At 52.9% G+C, this 17872-nt stretch overlaps 1 protein-coding gene across 1 annotated transcript in view; it reads right to left on the reverse strand.

The window, feature by feature from the left end:
* Positions 1-7748: 7748 nt before the first annotated feature.
* Positions 7749-17872, reverse strand: part of LOC139404891 (collagen alpha-1(III) chain-like) — a 65214-nt gene continuing 55090 nt past the window's right edge. The window contains exons 18-27 of the mRNA XM_071147427.1: positions 15144-15265; positions 14596-14748; positions 13477-13598; positions 13020-13262; positions 12717-12851; positions 12230-12411; positions 9040-9403; positions 8676-8949; positions 8250-8475; positions 7749-7912 (exon numbers count right to left, since the gene is read on the reverse strand). Of these exons, the coding sequence (XP_071003528.1) occupies positions 7749-7912; positions 8250-8475; positions 8676-8949; positions 9040-9403; positions 12230-12411; positions 12717-12851; positions 13020-13262; positions 13477-13598; positions 14596-14748; positions 15144-15265 (1985 nt within the window). The remainder of the gene's footprint in view (positions 7913-8249; positions 8476-8675; positions 8950-9039; positions 9404-12229; positions 12412-12716; positions 12852-13019; positions 13263-13476; positions 13599-14595; positions 14749-15143; positions 15266-17872) is intronic.

Raw genomic sequence — 17872 nt, forward strand, 5'->3', positions numbered from 1 at the left:
TCATCTAACTAAGATGGCATCATCTAACTATGATGGCATCATCTAACTAAGATGGCATCATCTAACTAAGATGGCATCATCTAACTATGATGGCATCATCTAACTAAGATGGCATCATCTAACTATGATGGCATCATCTAACTATGATGGCATCATGTAACTAAGATGGCATCATCTAACTATGATGGCATCATCTAACTATGATGGCATCATCTAACTAAGATGGCATCATCTAACTATGATGGCATCATCTAACTAAGATGGCATCATCTAACTAAGATGGCATCATCTAACTAAGATGGCATCATCTAACTAAGATGGCATCATCTAACTAAGATGGCATCATCTAACTAAGATGGCATCATCTAACTATGAATGAAGGTACGAAGGACCACGCTACATCTGGGATGATCAGGGATCATTGAAATACCAGAAACCTTTTGAAGGCTACATTTCATGAAATCCCTTTGTTTGGGGATCGGTTGATGTGTCACCAAATTCCTTATCACGCCTTAGTGAAGATAGCCTCACTTCATCAGTTTTGTCAACCCGAACTACCACAACACCTGCTCTAATTCCTGTAAATGGCCAGGTAATGATGTGTATTCAGGCACTTTGTGTGGCTATCTTCCATCTCCCAGCTGTTCCAGTTCCCACAGACCAGTGATAGGCCTACTTCATAGACTTTACAAATAGCTCCTGGCGAAGGGAAAGGAGATCATTACTGCCCAACCTGCCACTTTCCCTCATCTTTCACCTGCCAAGGGGTGAACAAGTTAAATATGTTTTATTTTTTACATTTAGAACAGGCTGAAACTCTATTACCACAATATATCATTTGAAAACAATTTGGAAACAAAAAAAACGAACACTGTGTCACGTTCGTCATAAGGATCGGACCAAGGCGCAGAGTGGTATGCATACGTTCTCTTTTTAATGAATGAACAAAAAAACAACCAAACGAAACGTGAAGCTATACAAAACTAGTGCTGACCGGCAACTGAACATAGACAAGATCCCACAACTAACAATGGGGAAAAAATGGCTACCTAAATATGATCCTCAATCAGAGACAACGAATAAACAGCTGTCTCTGATTGGGAACCATATCAGGCCAACATAGACATACAAAAACCCCTAGACATACAACAACTAGAGTACCCACCCTAGTCACACCCTGACCTAACCAAAATATATAGAACAACAGAGATATCTAAGGTCCGGGGCGTGACACACTGATCTTTCGAAAGAAGGAAAACGGGATATTCTGCCTGTTGACAGAGACGTATTTAATACTAATACAAAAACAAACAAAAAAAACATTTAAAAAAAAATAGCATTAAAAAAAATAATAATAATTACCTCACTGATATGTCTCTAATATAACTGATTATCGATGAACATAGTGGTTCATTACACCCCGTAATTAAAATATTTTTTTTTTCCGTCCAGTCATGCTTAGCCAATGCTGAAACAGCCCTTTTACAGTGCCTTGCGAAAGTATTCGGCCCCCTTGAACTTTGCGAACTTTTGCCACATTTCAGGCTTCAAACATAAAGATATAAAACTGTATTTTTTTGTGAAGAATCAACAACAAGTGGGACACAATCATGAAGTGGAACGACATTTATTGGATATTTCAAACTTTTTTAACAAATCAAAAACTGAAAAATTGGGCGTGCAAAATTATTCAGCCCCTTTACTTTCAGTGCAGCAAACTCTCTCCAGAAGTTCAGTGAGGATCTCTGAATGATCCAATGTTGACCTAAATGACCAATGATGATAAATACAATCCACCTGTGTGTAATCAAGTCTCCGTATAAATGCACCTGCACTGTGATAGTCTCAGAGGTCCGTTAAAAGCGCAGAGAGCATCATGAAGAACAAGGAACACACCAGGCAGGTCCGAGATACTGTTGTGAAGAAGTTTAAAGCCGGATTTGGATACAAAAAGATTTCCCAAGCTTTAAACATCCCAAGGAGCACTGTGCAAGCGATAATATTGAAATGGAAGGAGTATCAGACCACTGCAAATCTACCAAGACCTGGCCGTCCCTCTAAACTTTCAGCTCATACAAGGAGAAGACTGATCAGAGATGCAGCCAAGAGGCCCATGATCACTCTGGATGAACTGCAGAGATCTACAGCTGAGGTGGGAGACTCTGTCCATAGGACAACAATCAGTCGTATATTGCACAAATGTGGCCTTTATGGAAGAGTGGCAAGAAGAAAGCCATTTCTGAAAGATATCCATAAAAAGTGTTGTTTAAAGTTTGCCACAAGCCACCTGGGAGACACACCAAACATGTGGAAGAAGGTGCTCTGGTCAGATGAAACCAAAATTGAACTTTTTGGCAACAATGCAAAACGTTATGTTTGGCGTAAAAGCAACACAGCTGAACACACCATCCCCACTGTCAAACATGGTGGTGGCAGCATCATGGTTTGGGCCTGCTTTTCTTCAGCAGGGACAGGGAAGATGGTTAAAATTGATGGGAAGATGGATGGAGCCAAATACAGGACCATTCTGGAAGAAAACCTGATGGAGTCTGCAAAAGACCTGAGACTGGGACGGAGATTTGTCTTCCAACAAGACAATGATCCAAAACATAAAGCAAAATCTACAATGGAATGGTTCAAAAATAAACATATCCAGGTGTTAGAATGGCCAAGTCAAAGTCCAGACCTGAATCCAATCGAGAATCTGTGGAAAGAACTGAAAACTGCTGTTCACAAATGCTCTCCATCCAACCTCACTGAGCTCGAGCTGTTTTGCAAGGAGGAATGGGAATTAATGTCAGTCTCTCGATGTGCAAAACTGATAGAGACATACCCCAAGCGACTTACAGCTGTAATCGCAGCAAAAGGTGGCGCTACAAAGTATTAACTTAAGGGGGCTGAATAATTTTGCACGCCCAATTTTTCAGTTTTTGATTTGTTAAAAAAGTTTGAAATATCCAATAAATGTTGTTCCACTTCATGATTGTGTCCCACTTGTTGTTGATTCTTCACAAAAAAATACAGTTTTATATCTTTATGTTTGAAGCCTGAAATGTGGCAAAAGGTTGCAAAGTTCAAGGGGGGCCGAATACTTTCGCAAGGCACTGTATGTCCTCGAGGACTCACATGGTCATGTGGGCCTTTCTTTAATCTGTATCGCTGAAGCATTACAGATTACGTGCGATAGAAATAAAAAAAAAATGTAATTTCCCCAAATTGAGCTAACATGCTAACATTTTATTGTGAATACAGTTCCCACTAATGGGAGAACATTGCCTTTACATGTCAGTCACACCGTAACACTGAACCTCAACGCCACGGATTGAATCCAGCCCTTTAATCAAGTGTTCATACAGCATGAGGAAATGTGGCGATGCGCTAAGACAGGGATATTCAACCTAGGGTCTGCGGGGGGTCCGCGAAAATAAATAAATATATATATATAAAGTGGTAAAAATATACAGTACTAGTTAAAAGTTTGGACACACGTTCTCATTTAAGGGTTTTTCTTTATTTTATTACTATTTTCTACATTGTAGAATAATAGTGAAGACATCAAAACTATGAAATAACACATATGGAATCATGCAGTAACCAAAAAAGTGCTAAACAAATCAAAATATATTTTAGATTCTTCAAAGTAACCACCCTATGCCTTGATGACAGTTTTGTATTCTCTCAACCAGCTTCATGAGGTAGTCACCTGGAATGCTTTTCTAACAGTCTTGAAGGAATTACCACATATGGTGAGAACTCGTTGGCTGCTTTGCCTTCACTCTGCGCTCCAACTCATCCCAAACCATCTCAATTGGGTTGAGGTTGGGTGATTGTGGAGGCCAGGTCATCTGATGCAGCACTCCATCACTCTCCCTGGTCAAATAGCCTTTACACAGCCTGGAGGTGGGTTTTGGGTCCTGTTTAAAAACAAATGATAGTCCCACAAAGCACAAACCAGATGGGATTGCGTATCGCTGCAGAATGCTGTGGTAGTCAAATTTGAACTCATCAGAGCAAAGGACAGATTTCCTCCGGTCTAATGTCCATTGCTCATGTTTCTTAGCCCAAGCAAGTCAAATCAAATCAAATCAAATGTATTTATATAGCCCTTCGTACATCAGCTGATATCTCAAAGTGCTGTACAGAAACCCAGCCTAAAACCCCAAACAGCAAGCAATGCAGGTGTAGAAGCACGGTGGCTAGGAAAAACTCCCTAGAAAGGCCAAAACCTAGGAAGAAACCTAGAGAGGAACCAGGCTATGTGGGGTGGCCAGTCCTCTTCTGGCTGTGCCGGGTGGAGATTATAACATAACATGGCCAAGATGTTCAAATGTTCATAAATTACCAGCATGGTCGAATAATAATAAGGCAGAACAGTTGAAACTGGTGACTCAGCCCCTGTAATAGGGTTAGAGGCAGAGAATCCCAGTGGAAAGAGGGGAACCGGCCAGGCAGAGACAGCACGGGGGGTTCGTTGCTCCAGAGCCTTTCCGTTCACCTTCCCACTCCTGGGCCAGACTACACTCAATCATATGACCCACTGAAGAGATGAGTCTTCAGTAAAGACTTAAAGGTTGAGACCGAGTTTGCGTCTCTGACATAGGTATGCAGACCGTTCCATAAAAATGGAGCTCTATAGGAAAAGCCCTGCCTCCAGCTGTTTGCTTAGAAATTCTAGGGACAATTAGGAGGCCTGCGTCTTGTGACCGTATAGGTATGTACGGCAGGACCAAATCAGAGAGATAGGTAGGAGCAAGCCCATGTAATGCTTTGTAGGTTAGCAGTAAAACCTTGAAATCAGCCCTTGCTTTGACAGGAAGCCAGTGCAAGTCTCTTCTTATTATTGGCGTCCTTTAGTAGTGGTTTCTATGCAGCAATTCAATCATGAAAGCTTGATTCACGCACTCTCCTCTGAACAGTTGATGTTGAAATGTGTCTGTTACTTGATCTCTGTGAGATGCAATTTGAAGTGCAGTTAATTGCCGATTTCTAAGGCTGGTAACTCTAATGAACTTATCCTCTGCAGCAGAGGTAACTCTGGGTCTTCCTTTCCTGTGGCGGTCCTCATGAGAGCCAGTTTCATCGTAGCGCTTGATGGTTTTTGCGACTGCACTTGAAGAAACTTTCAAAGTTCTTGAAATGTTCCTTATTGACTGACCTTCTTGTCTTAAACTAATGATGGACTGTTGTTTCTCTTTGCTTATTTCAGCTGTTCTTGCCATAATATGGACTTGCTCTTTACCAAATAGGGCTGTTTTCTGTTTACCACCCCTACCTTGTCAGAACATAACTGATTGTCTCAAACGCATTAAGAAGGAGAGAAATTCCACAAATGAACTTTTAACAAGGCACACCTGTTAATTGAAATGCATTCCACCTTTTGAAGCTGGTTGAGAGAATGCCAAGAGTGTGCAAAGCTGTCATCAAGGCAAAGGGTGGGCTATTTTGAAGAATCTCAAATGTAACATATATTTTGATTTGTTTAATACTTTTTTTGATACTACATGATTCCATGTGTTATTTCATAGTTTTGATGTCTTCACTATTATTATACAATGTAGAAAATAGTAAAAATAAAGAAAAACCCTGAAATTAGTAGGTGTGTCCAAACTGTTGACTGGTACTGTATACCGGTGTCAATCATAATGATTAACAGGTGTGAATCATAAAGATTAACTGGTGTGAATCATAAAGATTAACAGGTGTGCTTAATGTTGAATCCTAGGACCGGTGGAGAGTATTCTGGCGACGTTGTATTCTCGGAAGGGAAGAGCAGAAGAAGATGTGACAAAAGCCTATGTTCCAACTATTATTATTATTTATTTTTATTTCCCTTTTTATTTAACCAGGTAGGCTAGTTGAGAACACCTTTATTTAACCAGGTAGGCTAGTTGAGAACACCTTTATTTAACCAGGTAGGCTAGTTGAGAACACCTTTATTTAACCAGGTAGGCTAGTTGAGAACACCTTTATTTAACCAGGTAGGCTAGTTGAGAACACCTTTATTTAACCAGGTAGGCCAGTTGAGAACACCTTTATTTAACCAGGTAGGCTAGTTGAGAACACCTTTATTTAACCAGGTAGGCTAGTTGAGAACACCTTTATTTAACCAGGTAGGCTAGTTGAGAACACCTTTATTTAACCAGGTAGGCTAGTTGAGAACACCTTTATTTAACCAGGTAGGCTAGTTGAGAACACCTTTATTTAACCAGGTAGGCTAGTTGAGAACACCTTTATTTAACCAGGTAGGCCAGTTGAGAACACCTTTATTTAACCAGGTAGGCTAGTTGAGAACACCTTTATTTAACCAGGTAGGCTAGTTGAGAACACCTTTATTTAACCAGGTAGGCTAGTTGAGAACACCTTTATTTAACCAGGTAGGCTAGTTGAGAACACCTTTATTTAACCAGGTAGGCTAGTTGAGAACACCTTTATTTAACCAGGTAGGCTAGTTGAGAACACCTTTATTTAACCAGGTAGGCTAGTTGAGAACACCTTTATTTAACCAGGTAGGCTAGTTGAGAACACCTTTATTTAACCAGGTAGGCTAGTTGAGAACACCTTTATTTAACCAGGTAGGCAAGTTGAGAACACCTTTATTTAACCAGGTAGGCTAGTTGAGAACACCTTTATTTAACCAGGTAGGCAAGTTGAGAACACCTTTATTTAACCAGGTAGGCTAGTTGAGAACACCTTTATTTAACCAGGTAGGCTAGTTGAGAACACCTTTATTTAACCAGGTAGGCAAGTTGAGAACACCTTTATTTAACCAGGTAGGCTAGTTGAGAACACCTTTATTTAACCAGGTAGGCAAGTTGAGAACACCTTTATTTAACCAGGTAGGCTAGTTGAGAACACCTTTATTTAACCAGATAGGCTAGTTGAGAACACCTTTATTTAACCAGGTAGGCAAGTTGAGAACACCTTTATTTAACCAGGTAGGCTAGTTGAGAACACCTTTATTTAACCAGGTAGGCTAGTTGAGAACACCTTTATTTAACCAGGTAGGCAAGTTGAGAACAAATTCCAATTTACAACTGCGACCTGGCAAAGATAAAGCATATCAGTGCGACACAAACAACAACACAGAGTTACACATGGAGTAAAACAAACATACAGTCAATAATACAGAATAAACAAGTCTATATACAACGTGTGCAAATGAGGTGAGATAAGGGAGGTAAAGGAAATAAATAGGCCATGGTGGTGAAATAATTACAATGTAGCAATTAAACACCGGAGTGAATAGATGTAACTGTGGGAAGGTGAAAATATCTTTATCTACCAAATCTATAAATTTTTTAAACAGTTATTACTTCTCCATTATCCTTCACCTAATAAGACATGGCAACAGGATGGAGGGGTCCCTGGGTCGCCAGTTTGCCTGGGAGGGGATCACCGGGTCGCCAGTTTGCCTAGGAGGGGAGGGGGGTCCCTGGGTCGCCAGTTTGCCTGGAGGGGGTCCCTGGGTCGCCAGTTTGCCTGGGAGGGGAGGGGGGTCCCTGGGTCGCCAGTTTGCCTGGAGGGGATCCCTGGGTCACCAGTTTGCCTGGAGGGGGTCCCTGGGTCTCCAGTTTGCCTGGGAGGGGGTCCCTGGGTCGCCAGTTTGCCTGGAGGGGATCCCTGGGTCGCCAGTTTGCCTGGGAGGGGTCCCTGGGTCGCCAGTTTGCCTGGGAGGGGGTCCCTGGGTCGCCAGTTTGCCTGGGAGGTTATCCCTGGGTCGCCAGTTTGCCAGGGAGGGGATCCCTGGGTCACCAGTTTGCCTGGGAGGGGATCCCTTGGTCGCCAGATTGCCTGGGAGGGGATCCCTGGGTCGCCAGTTTGCCTGGAGGGGATCCCTGGGTCGCCAGATTGCCTGGGGGGGATCCCTGGGTCGCCAGTTTGCCTGGAGGGGATCCCTGGGTCGCCAGTTTGCCTGGGAGGGGGTCCCTGGGTCGCCAGTTTGCCTGGGCAACCCAGTTTGCCTGGGAGGGGGTCCCTGGGTCCCCAGTTTGCCTAGAGTGGGTCCCTGGGTCCCCAGTTTGCCTGGAGGGGGTCCCTGGGTCCCCAGTTTGCCTGGGTCGCCAGTTTGCCTGGAGGGGGTCCCTGGGTCCCCAGTTTGCCTGAGAGGGGTCCCTGGGTCCCCAGTTTGCCTGGGAGGGGTCCCTGGGTCCCCAGTTTGCCTGGGAGGGGTCCCTAGGTCTCCAGTTTGCCTGGGAGGGGTCCCTGGGTCCCCAGTTTGCCTGGAGAGGGTCCCTGGGTCGCCAGTTTGCCTGGAGGGGATCCCTCGGTCCCCAGTTTGCCTGGGAGGGGATCCCTGAGTCCCCAGTTTGCCTGGAGGGGATCCCTTGTTCCCCAGTTTGCCTGGGAGGGGATCCCTGGGTCGCCAGTTTGCCTGGGAGGGGGTCCCTGGGTCCCCAGTTGGACTTTAGGGGTCCCTGGGTCCCCAGTTTGCCTGGGAGGGGATCCATGGGTCCCCAGTTTGCCTGGGAGGGGTCCCTGTGTCCCCAGTTTGCCCCTGGGAGGGTTCCCTGGGTCCCCAGTTTGCCTGGAAGGGGTCCCTGGGTCCCCAGTTTGCCTGGAGGGGATCCCTGGTTCCCCAGTTTGCCTGGGAGGGCGTCCCTGTGTCCCCAGTTTGCCTGGAGGGGGTCCCTGGGTCCCCAGTTTGCCTGGGAGGGGTCCCTGTGTCCCCAGTTTGCCTGGGAGGGGTCCCTGTGTCCCCAGTTTGCCTGGGAGGGGGTCCCTGTGTCCACAGTTTGCCCTTGGGAGGGGTCCCTGGGTCCCCAGTTTGCCTGGGAGGGGTCCCTGGTTCCCCAGTTGCCTAGGAGGGGGTCCCTGGGTCGCCAGTTTGCCTGGAGGGCGTCCCTGTGTCCCCAGTTTGCCTGGAGGGGGTCCCTGGGACCCCAGTTTGCCTTGGAGGGGGTCCCTGGGTCGCCAGTTTGCCTGGAGGGCGTCCCTGTGTCCCCAGTTTGCCTGGAGGGGGTCCCTGGGTCCCCAGTTTGCCTGGGAGTGGTCTCTGGGTCCCCAGTTTGCCTGTGAGTGGTCCCTGGGTCCCCAGTTTGCCTAGTAGGAGTCCCTGGGTCCCCAGTTTGCCTGGGAGGGGTCCCTGGGTCCCCAGGTTGTCTGGGAGGGGATCCATGGGTCCCCGGTTTGCCTGGGGAGGGTCCCTGGGTCCCCAGTTTGCCTGGGAGGGGATCCCTGAGTCCCCAGTTTGCCTGGGAGGGGATCCCTGGGTCGCCAGTTTGCCTGGAGGGGATCACTGGGTCGCCAGTTTGCCTGGAGGGGATCCCTTGTTCCCCAGTTTGTCTGGGAGGGGATCCCTGGGTCGCCAGTTTGCCTGGGAGGGGGTCCCTGGGTCCCCAGTTTGCCTGGAGGGGTCCCTGGGCCCCCAGTTTGCCCCCAGTTTGTCCCCCTTTAGTAGTGGTTTCTATGCAGCAATTCAATCATGAAAGCTTGATTCACGCACTCTCCTCTGAACAGTTGATGTTGAAATGTGTCTGTTACTTGATCTCTGTGAGATGCAATTTGAAGTGCAGTTAATTGCCGATTTCTAAGGCTGGTAACTCTAATGAACTTATCCTCTGCAGCAGAGGTAACTCTGGGTCTTCCTTTCCTGTGGCGGTCCTCATGAGAGCCAGTTTCATCGTAGCGCTTGATGGTTTTTGCGACTGCACTTGAAGAAACTTTCAAAGTTCTTGAAATGTTCCTTATTGACTGACCTTCTTGTCTTAAACTAATGATGGACTGTTGTTTCTCTTTGCTTATTTCAGCTGTTCTTGCCATAATATGGACTTGCTCTTTACCAAATAGGGCTGTTTTCTGTTTACCACCCCTACCTTGTCAGAACATAACTGATTGTCTCAAACGCATTAAGAAGGAGAGAAATTCCACAAATGAACTTTTAACAAGGCACACCTGTTAATTGAAATGCATTCCACCTTTTGAAGCTGGTTGAGAGAATGCCAAGAGTGTGCAAAGCTGTCATCAAGGCAAAGGGTGGGCTATTTTGAAGAATCTCAAATGTAACATATATTTTGATTTGTTTAATACTTTTTTTGATACTACATGATTCCATGTGTTATTTCATAGTTTTGATGTCTTCACTATTATTATACAATGTAGAAAATAGTAAAAATAAAGAAAAACCCTGAAATTAGTAGGTGTGTCCAAACTGTTGACTGGTACTGTAAACCGGTGTCAATCATAATGATTAACAGGTGTGAATCATAAAGATTAACTGGTGTGAATCATAAAGATTAACAGGTGTGCTTAATGTTGAATCCTAGGACCGGTGGAGAGTATTCTGGCGACGTTGTATTCTCGGAAGGGAAGAGCAGAAGAAGATGTGACAAAAGCCTATGTTCCAACTATTATTATTATTTATTTTTATTTCCCTTTTTATTTAACCAGGTAGGCTAGTTGAGAACACCTTTATTTAACCAGGTAGGCTAGTTGAGAACACCTTTATTTAACCAGGTAGGCTAGTTGAGAACACCTTTATTTAACCAGGTAGGCTAGTTGAGAACACCTTTATTTAACCAGGTAGGCTAGTTGAGAACACCTTTATTTAACCAGGTAGGCCAGTTGAGAACACCTTTATTTAACCAGGTAGGCTAGTTGAGAACACCTTTATTTAACCAGGTAGGCTAGTTGAGAACACCTTTATTTAACCAGGTAGGCTAGTTGAGAACACCTTTATTTAACCAGGTAGGCTAGTTGAGAACACCTTTATTTAACCAGGTAGGCAAGTTGAGAACACCTTTATTTAACCAGGTAGGCTAGTTGAGAACACCTTTATTTAACCAGGTAGGCAAGTTGAGAACACCTTTATTTAACCAGGTAGGCTAGTTGAGAACACCTTTATTTAACCAGGTAGGCTAGTTGAGAACACCTTTATTTAACCAGGTAGGCAAGTTGAGAACACCTTTATTTAACCAGGTAGGCTAGTTGAGAACACCTTTATTTAACCAGGTAGGCTAGTTGAGAACACCTTTATTTAACCAGGTAGGCAAGTTGAGAACAAATTCCAATTTACAACTGCGACCTGGCAAAGATAAAGCATATCAGTGCGACACAAACAACAACACAGAGTTACACATGGAGTAAAACAAACATACAGTCAATAATACAGAATAAACAAGTCTATATACAACGTGTGCAAATGAGGTGAGATAAGGGAGGTAAAGGAAATAAATAGGCCATGGTGGTGAAATAATTACAATGTAGCAATTAAACACCGGAGTGAATAGATGTAACTGTGGGAAGGTGAAAATATCTTTATCTACCAAATCTATACATTTTTTAAACAGTTATTACTTCTCCATTATCCTTCACCTAATAAGACATGGCAACAGGATGGAGGGGTCCCTGGGTCGCCAGTTTGCCTGGGAGGGGATCACCGGGTCGCCAGTTTGCCTAGGAGGGGAGGGGGGTCCCTGGGTCGCCAGTTTGCCTGGAGGGGGTCCCTGGGTCGCCAGTTTGCCTGGGAGGGGAGGGGGGTCCCTGGGTCGCCAGTTTGCCTGGAGGGGATCCCTGGGTCACCAGTTTGCCTGGAGGGGGTCCCTGGGTCTCCAGTTTGCCTGGGAGGGGGTCCCTGGGTCGCCAGTTTGCCTGGAGGGGATCCCTGGGTCGCCAGTTTGCCTGGGAGGGGTCCCTGGGTCGCCAGTTTGCCTGGGAGGGGGTCCCTGGGTCGCCAGTTTGCCTGGGAGGTTATCCCTGGGTCGCCAGTTTGCCAGGGAGGGGATCCCTGGGTCACCAGTTTGCCTGGGAGGGGATCCCTGGGTCGCCAGATTGCCTGGGAGGGGATCCCTGGGTCGCCAGTTTGCCTGGAGGGGATCCCTGGGTCGCCAGATTGCCTGGGGGGGGATCCCTGGGTCGCCAGTTTGCCTGGAGGGGATCCCTGGGTCGCCAGTTTGCCTGGGAGGGGGTCCCTGGGTCGCCAGTTTGCCTGGGCAACCCAGTTTGCCTGGGAGGGGGTCCCTGGGTCCCCAGTTTGCCTAGAGTGGGTCCCTGGGTCCCCAGTTTGCCTGGAGGGGGTCCCTGGGTCCCCAGTTTGCCTGGGTCGCCAGTTTGCCTGGAGGGGGTCCCTGGGTCCCCAGTTTGCCTGAGAGGGGTCCCTGGGTCCCCAGTTTGCCTGGGAGGGGTCCCTGGGTCCCCAGTTTGCCTGGGAGGGGTCCCTAGGTCTCCAGTTTGCCTGGGAGGGGTCCCTGGGTCCCCAGTTTGCCTGGAGAGGGTCCCTGGGTCGCCAGTTTGCCTGGAGGGGATCCCTCGGTCCCCAGTTTGCCTGGGAGGGGATCCCTGAGTCCCCAGTTTGCCTGGAGGGGATCCCTTGTTCCCCAGTTTGCCTGGGAGGGGATCCCTGGGTCGCCAGTTTGCCTGGGAGGGGGTCCCTGGGTCCCCAGTTGGACTTTAGGGGTCCCTGGGTCCCCAGTTTGCCTGGGAGGGGATCCATGGGTCCCCAGTTTGCCTGGGAGGGGTCCCTGTGTCCCCAGTTTGCCCCTGGGAGGGTTCCCTGGGTCCCCAGTTTGCCTGGAAGGGGTCCCTGGGTCCCCAGTTTGCCTGGAGGGGATCCCTGGTTCCCCAGTTTGCCTGGGAGGGCGTCCCTGTGTCCCCAGTTTGCCTGGAGGGGGTCCCTGGGTCCCCAGTTTGCCTGGGAGGGGTCCCTGTGTCCCCAGTTTGCCTGGGAGGGGTCCCTGTGTCCCCAGTTTGCCTGGGAGGGGGTCCCTGTGTCCCCAGTTTGCCCTTGGGAGGGGTCCCTGGGTCCCCAGTTTGCCTGGGAGGGGTCCCTGGTTCCCCAGTTGCCTAGGAGGGGGTCCCTGGGTCGCCAGTTTGCCTGGAGGGCGTCCCTGTGTCCCCAGTTTGCCTGGAGGGGGTCCCTGGGTCCCCAGTTTGCCTTGGAGGGGGTCCCTGGGTCGCCAGTTTGCCTGGAGGGCGTCCCTGTGTCCCCAGTTTGCCTGGAGGGGGTCCCTGGGTCCCCAGTTTGCCTGGGAGTGGTCTCTGGGTCCCCAGTTTGCCTGTGAGTGGTCCCTGGGTCCCCAGTTTGCCTAGTAGGAGTCCCTGGGTCCCCAGTTTGCCTGGGAGGGGTCCCTGGGTCCCCAGGTTGTCTGGGAGGGGATCCATGGGTCCCCGGTTTGCCTGGGGAGGGTCCCTGGGTCCCCAGTTTGCCTGGGAGGGGATCCCTGAGTCCCCAGTTTGCCTGGGAGGGGATCCCTGGGTCGCCAGTTTGCCTGGAGGGGATCACTGGGTCGCCAGTTTGCCTGGAGGGGATCCCTTGTTCCCCAGTTTGTCTGGGAGGGGATCCCTGGGTCGCCAGTTTGCCTGGGAGGGGGTCCCTGGGTCCCCAGTTTGCCTGGAGGGGTCCCTGGGCCCCCAGTTTGCCTGGGAGGGGATCCCTGGGTCCCCAGTTTGCCTGGGAGGGGGTCCCTGGGTCCCCAGTTTGCCTGGAGGGGGTCCCTGGGTCCCAAGTTTGCCTGGGAGGGAATCCCTGGGTCCCCAGTTTGCCTGGGAGGGGTCCCTGTGTCCCCAGTTTGCCCCTGGGAGGGGTCCTTGGGTCCCCAGTTTGCCTGGGGGGGTCCCTGGATCCCCAGTTTGCCTGGGAGGGGGTCCCTGTGTCCCCAGTTTGCCTGGGAGGGGGTCCCTGTGTCCCCAGTTTGCCTGGGAGGGGTCCCTGGGTCGCCAGTTTGCCTGGGAGGGGGTCCCCGGGTCCCCAGTTTGCCTGGAGGGGTCCCTGAGTCCCCAGTTTGCCTAGAGGGGATCCCTGTGTCCCCAGTTTGCCTGGAGGGGGTCCCTGGGTCCCCAGTTTGCCTGGGAGGGGTCCCTGTGTCCCCAGTTTGCCTGGGAGGGGTCCCTGTGTCCCCAGTTTGCCTGGGAGGGGGTCCCTGTGTCCCCAGTTTGCCCCTGGGAGGGGTCCCTGGGTCCCCAGTTTGCCTGGGAGGGGTCCCTGGTTCCCCAGTTTGCCTAGGAGGGGGTCCCTGGGTCGCCAGTTTGCCTGGCGGGCGTCCCTGTGTCCCCAGTTTGCCTGGAGGGGGTCCCTGGGTCCCCAGTTTGCCTGGGAGGGGTCCCTGGGTCGCCAGTTTGCCTGGGAGGGGGTCCCCGGTCCCCAGTTTGCCTGGAGGGGTCCCTGAGTCCCCAGTTTGCCTAGAGGGGGTCCTTGTGTCCCCAGTTTGCCTGGAGGGGGTCCCTGGGTCCCCAGTTTGCCTGGGAGGGGGTCCCTGGGTCGCCAGTTTGCCTGGAGGGCGTCCCTGTGTCCCCAGTTTGCCTGGAGGGGGTCCCTGGGTCCCCAGTTTGCCTGGGAGGGGTCCCTGGTTCCCCAGTTTGCCTAGGAGGGGGTCCCTGGGTCGCCAGTTTGCCTGGAGGGCGTCCCTGTGTCCCCAGTTTGCCTGGAGGGGGTCCCTGGGTCCCCAGTTTGCCTGGGAGGGGTCCCTGGGTCGCCAGTTTGCCTGGGAGGGGGTCCCCGGTCCCCAGTTTGCCCGGAGGGGTCCCTGAGTCCCCAGTTTGCCTAGAGGGGGTCCCTGTGTCCCCAGTTTGTCTGGGAGGGGGTCCCTGTGTCCCCAGTTTGCCTGGGAGGGGGTCCCTGTATCCCCAGTTTGCCTGGAGGGGGTCCCTGGGTCCCCAGTTTGCCTGGGAGGGGATCCCTGGGTCCCCAGTTTGCCTGGGAGGGTGTCCCTGTGTCCCCAGTTTGCCCCTGGGAGTGGTCCCTTGGTCCCCAGTTTGCCTGGAGGGGTCCCTGGGTCCCCAGTTTGCCTGGGGAGGTTCCTTGTGTCCCCAGTTTGCCTGGGAGGGAATCCATGGGTCCCCAGTTTGCCTGGAGGGGGTCCCTGGGTCCCCAGTTTACCTGGGAGGGGTCCCTGGGTCCCCAGTTTGCCTGGGAGGGTGTCCCCGGTCCCCAGTTTGCCTGGGAGGGGGTCCCTGGGTCCCCAGTTTGCCTGGGAGGGGGTCCCTGTGTCCCCAGTTTGCCTGGGAGGGGGTCCCTGGGTCCCCAGTTTGCCTGGAGGGAGTCCCTGGGTCCCCAGTTTGCCTGGGAGGGGTCCCTGGGTCCCCAGTTTGCCTAGAGGGGGTCCCTGTGTCCCCAGTTTGTCTGGGAGGGGGTCCCTGTGTCCCCAGTTTGCCTGGAGGGGGTCCCTGGGTCCCCAGTTTGCCTGGGAGGGGTCCCTGTGTCCCCAGTTTGCCTGCGAGGGGGTCCCTGTGTCCCCAGTTTGCCCCTGGGAGGGGTCCCTTGGTCCACAGTTTGCCTGGGGGGGACCCTGGGTCCCCAGTTTGCCTTGGGAGGGTCCCTGTGTCCCCAGTTTGCCTGGGAGGGGATCCCTGAGTCCCCAGTTTGCCTGGGAGGGGGTCCCTGTGTCCCCAGTTTGCCCCTGGGAGGGGTCCCTTGGTCCCCAGTTTGCCTGGGAGGGGTCCCTGGGTCCCCAGTTTGCCTGGGAGGGGGTCCCTGTGTCCCCAGTTTGCCCCTGGGAGGGGGTCCCTGTGTCCCCAGTTTGCCCCTGGGAGGGGTCCCTGTGTCCCCAGTTTGCCTGCGAGGGGGTCCCTGTGTCCCCAGTTTGCCCCTGGGAGGGGTCCCTTGGTCCACAGTTTGCCTGGAGGGGACCCTGGGTCCCCAGTTTGCCTTGGGAGGGTCCCTGTGTCCCCAGTTTGCCTGGGAGGGGATCCCTGAGTCCCCAGTTTGCCTGGGAGGGGGTCCCTGGGTCCCCAGTTTGCCTGGGAGGGGGTCCCTGTGTCCCCAGTTTGCCTGGGAGGGGGTCCCTGTGTCCCCAGTTTGCCCCTGGGAGGGGTCCCTTGGTCCCCAGTTTGCCTGGGAGGGGTCCCTGGGTCCCCAGTTTGCCTGGAGGGGTCCCTGAGTCCCCAGTTTGCCTAGAGGGGGTCCTTGTGTCCCCAGTTTGCCTGGAGGGGGTCCCTGGGTCCCCAGTTTGCCTGGGAGGGGGTCCCTGGGTCGCCAGTTTGCCTGGAGGGCGTCCCTGTGTCCCCAGTTTGCCTGGAGGGGGTCCCTGGGTCCCCAGTTTGCCTGGGAGGGGTCCCTGGTTCCCCAGTTTGCCTAGGAGGGGGTCCCTGGGTCGCCAGTTTGCCTGGAGGGCGTCCCTGTGTCCCCAGTTTGCCTGGAGGGGGTCCCTGGGTCCCCAGTTTGCCTGGGAGGGGTCCCTGGGTCGCCAGTTTGCCTGGGAGGGGGTCCCCGGTCCCCAGTTTGCCCGGAGGGGTCCCTGAGTCCCCAGTTTGCCTAGAGGGGGTCCCTGTGTCCCCAGTTTGTCTGGGAGGGGGTCCCTGTGTCCCCAGTTTGCCTGGGAGGGGGTCCCTGTATCCCCAGTTTGCCTGGAGGGGGTCCCTGGGTCCCCAGTTTGCCTGGGAGGGGATCCCTGGGTCCCCAGTTTGCCTGGGAGGGTGTCCCTGTGTCCCCAGTTTGCCCCTGGGAGTGGTCCCTTGGTCCCCAGTTTGCCTGGAGGGGTCCCTGGGTCCCCAGTTTGCCTGGGGAGGTTCCCTGTGTCCCCAGTTTGCCTGGGAGGGAATCCATGGGTCCCCAGTTTGCCTGGAGGGGGTCCCTGGGTCCCCAGTTTACCTGGGAGGGGTCCCTGGGTCGCCAGTTTGCCTGGGAGGGTGTCCCCGGTCCCCAGTTTGCCTGGGAGGGGGTCCCTGGGTCCCCAGTTTGCCTGGGAGGGGGTCCCTGTGTCCCCAGTTTGCCTGGGAGGGGGTCCCTGGGTCCCCAGTTTGCCTGGAGGGAGTCCCTGGGTCCCCAGTTTGCCTGGGAGGGGTCCCTGGGTCCCCAGTTTGCCTAGAGGGGGTCCCTGTGTCCCCAGTTTGTCTGGGAGGGGGTCCCTGTGTCCCCAGTTTGCCTGGAGGGGGTCCCTGGGTCCCCAGTTTGCCTGGGAGGGGTCCCTGTGTCCCCAGTTTGCCTGCGAGGGGGTCCCTGTGTCCCCAGTTTGCCCCTGGGAGGGGTCCCTTGGTCCACAGTTTGCCTGGAGGGGACCCTGGGTCCCCAGTTTGCCTTGGGAGGGTCCCTGTGTCCCCAGTTTGCCTGGGAGGTGATCCCTGAGTCCCCAGTTTGCCTGGGAGGGGGTCCCTGGGTCCCCAGTTTGCCTGGGAGGGGGTCCCTGTGTCCCCAGTTTGCCTGGGAGGGGGTCCCTGTGTCCCCAGTTTGCCCCTGGGAGGGGTCCCTTGGTCCCCAGTTTGCCTGGGAGGGGTCCCTGGGTCCCCAGTTTGCCTGGGAGGGGGTCCCTGTGTCCCCAGTTTGCCCCTGGGAGGGGGTCCCTGTGTCCCCAGTTTGCCCCTGGGAGGGGTCCCTGGGTCCCCAGTTTGCCTGGGAGGGGTCCCTGGTTCCCCAGTTTGCCTGGAGGGGTCCCTGAGTCCCCAGTTTGCCTAGAGGGGATCCCTGTGTCCCCAGTTTGCCTGGGAGGGGTCCCTGGGTCGCCAGTTTGCCTGGGAGGGGGTCCCCGGGTCCCCAGTTTGCCTGGAGGGGTCCCTGAGTCCCCAGTTTGCCTAGAGGGGATCCCTGTGTCCCCAGTTTGCCTGGAGGGGGTCCCTGGGTCCCCAGTTTGCCTGGGAGGGGTCCCTGTGTCCCCAGTTTGCCTGAGAGGGGTCCCTGTGTCCCCAGTTTGCCTGGGAGGGGGTCCCTGTGTCCCCAGTTTGCCCCTGGGAGGGGTCCCTGGGTCCCCAGTTTGCCTGGGAGGGGTCCCTGGTTCCCCAGTTTGCCTAGGAGGGGGTCCCTGGGTCGCCAGTTTGCCTGGAGGGCGTCCCTGTGTCCCCAGTTTGCCTGGAGGGGGTCCCTGGGTCCCCAGTTTGCCTGGGAGGGGTCCCTGGGTCGCCAGTTTGCCTGGGAGGGGGTCCCCGGTCCCCAGTTTGCCTGGAGGGGTCCCTGAGTCCCCAGTTTGCCTAGAGGGGGTCCTTGTGTCCCCAGTTTGCCTGGAGGGGGTCC

Source organism: Oncorhynchus clarkii, unplaced genomic scaffold, assembly GCF_045791955.1.
Source record: "Oncorhynchus clarkii lewisi isolate Uvic-CL-2024 unplaced genomic scaffold, UVic_Ocla_1.0 unplaced_contig_4687_pilon_pilon, whole genome shotgun sequence".
NCBI lineage: Eukaryota > Metazoa > Chordata > Actinopteri > Salmoniformes > Salmonidae > Oncorhynchus > Oncorhynchus clarkii.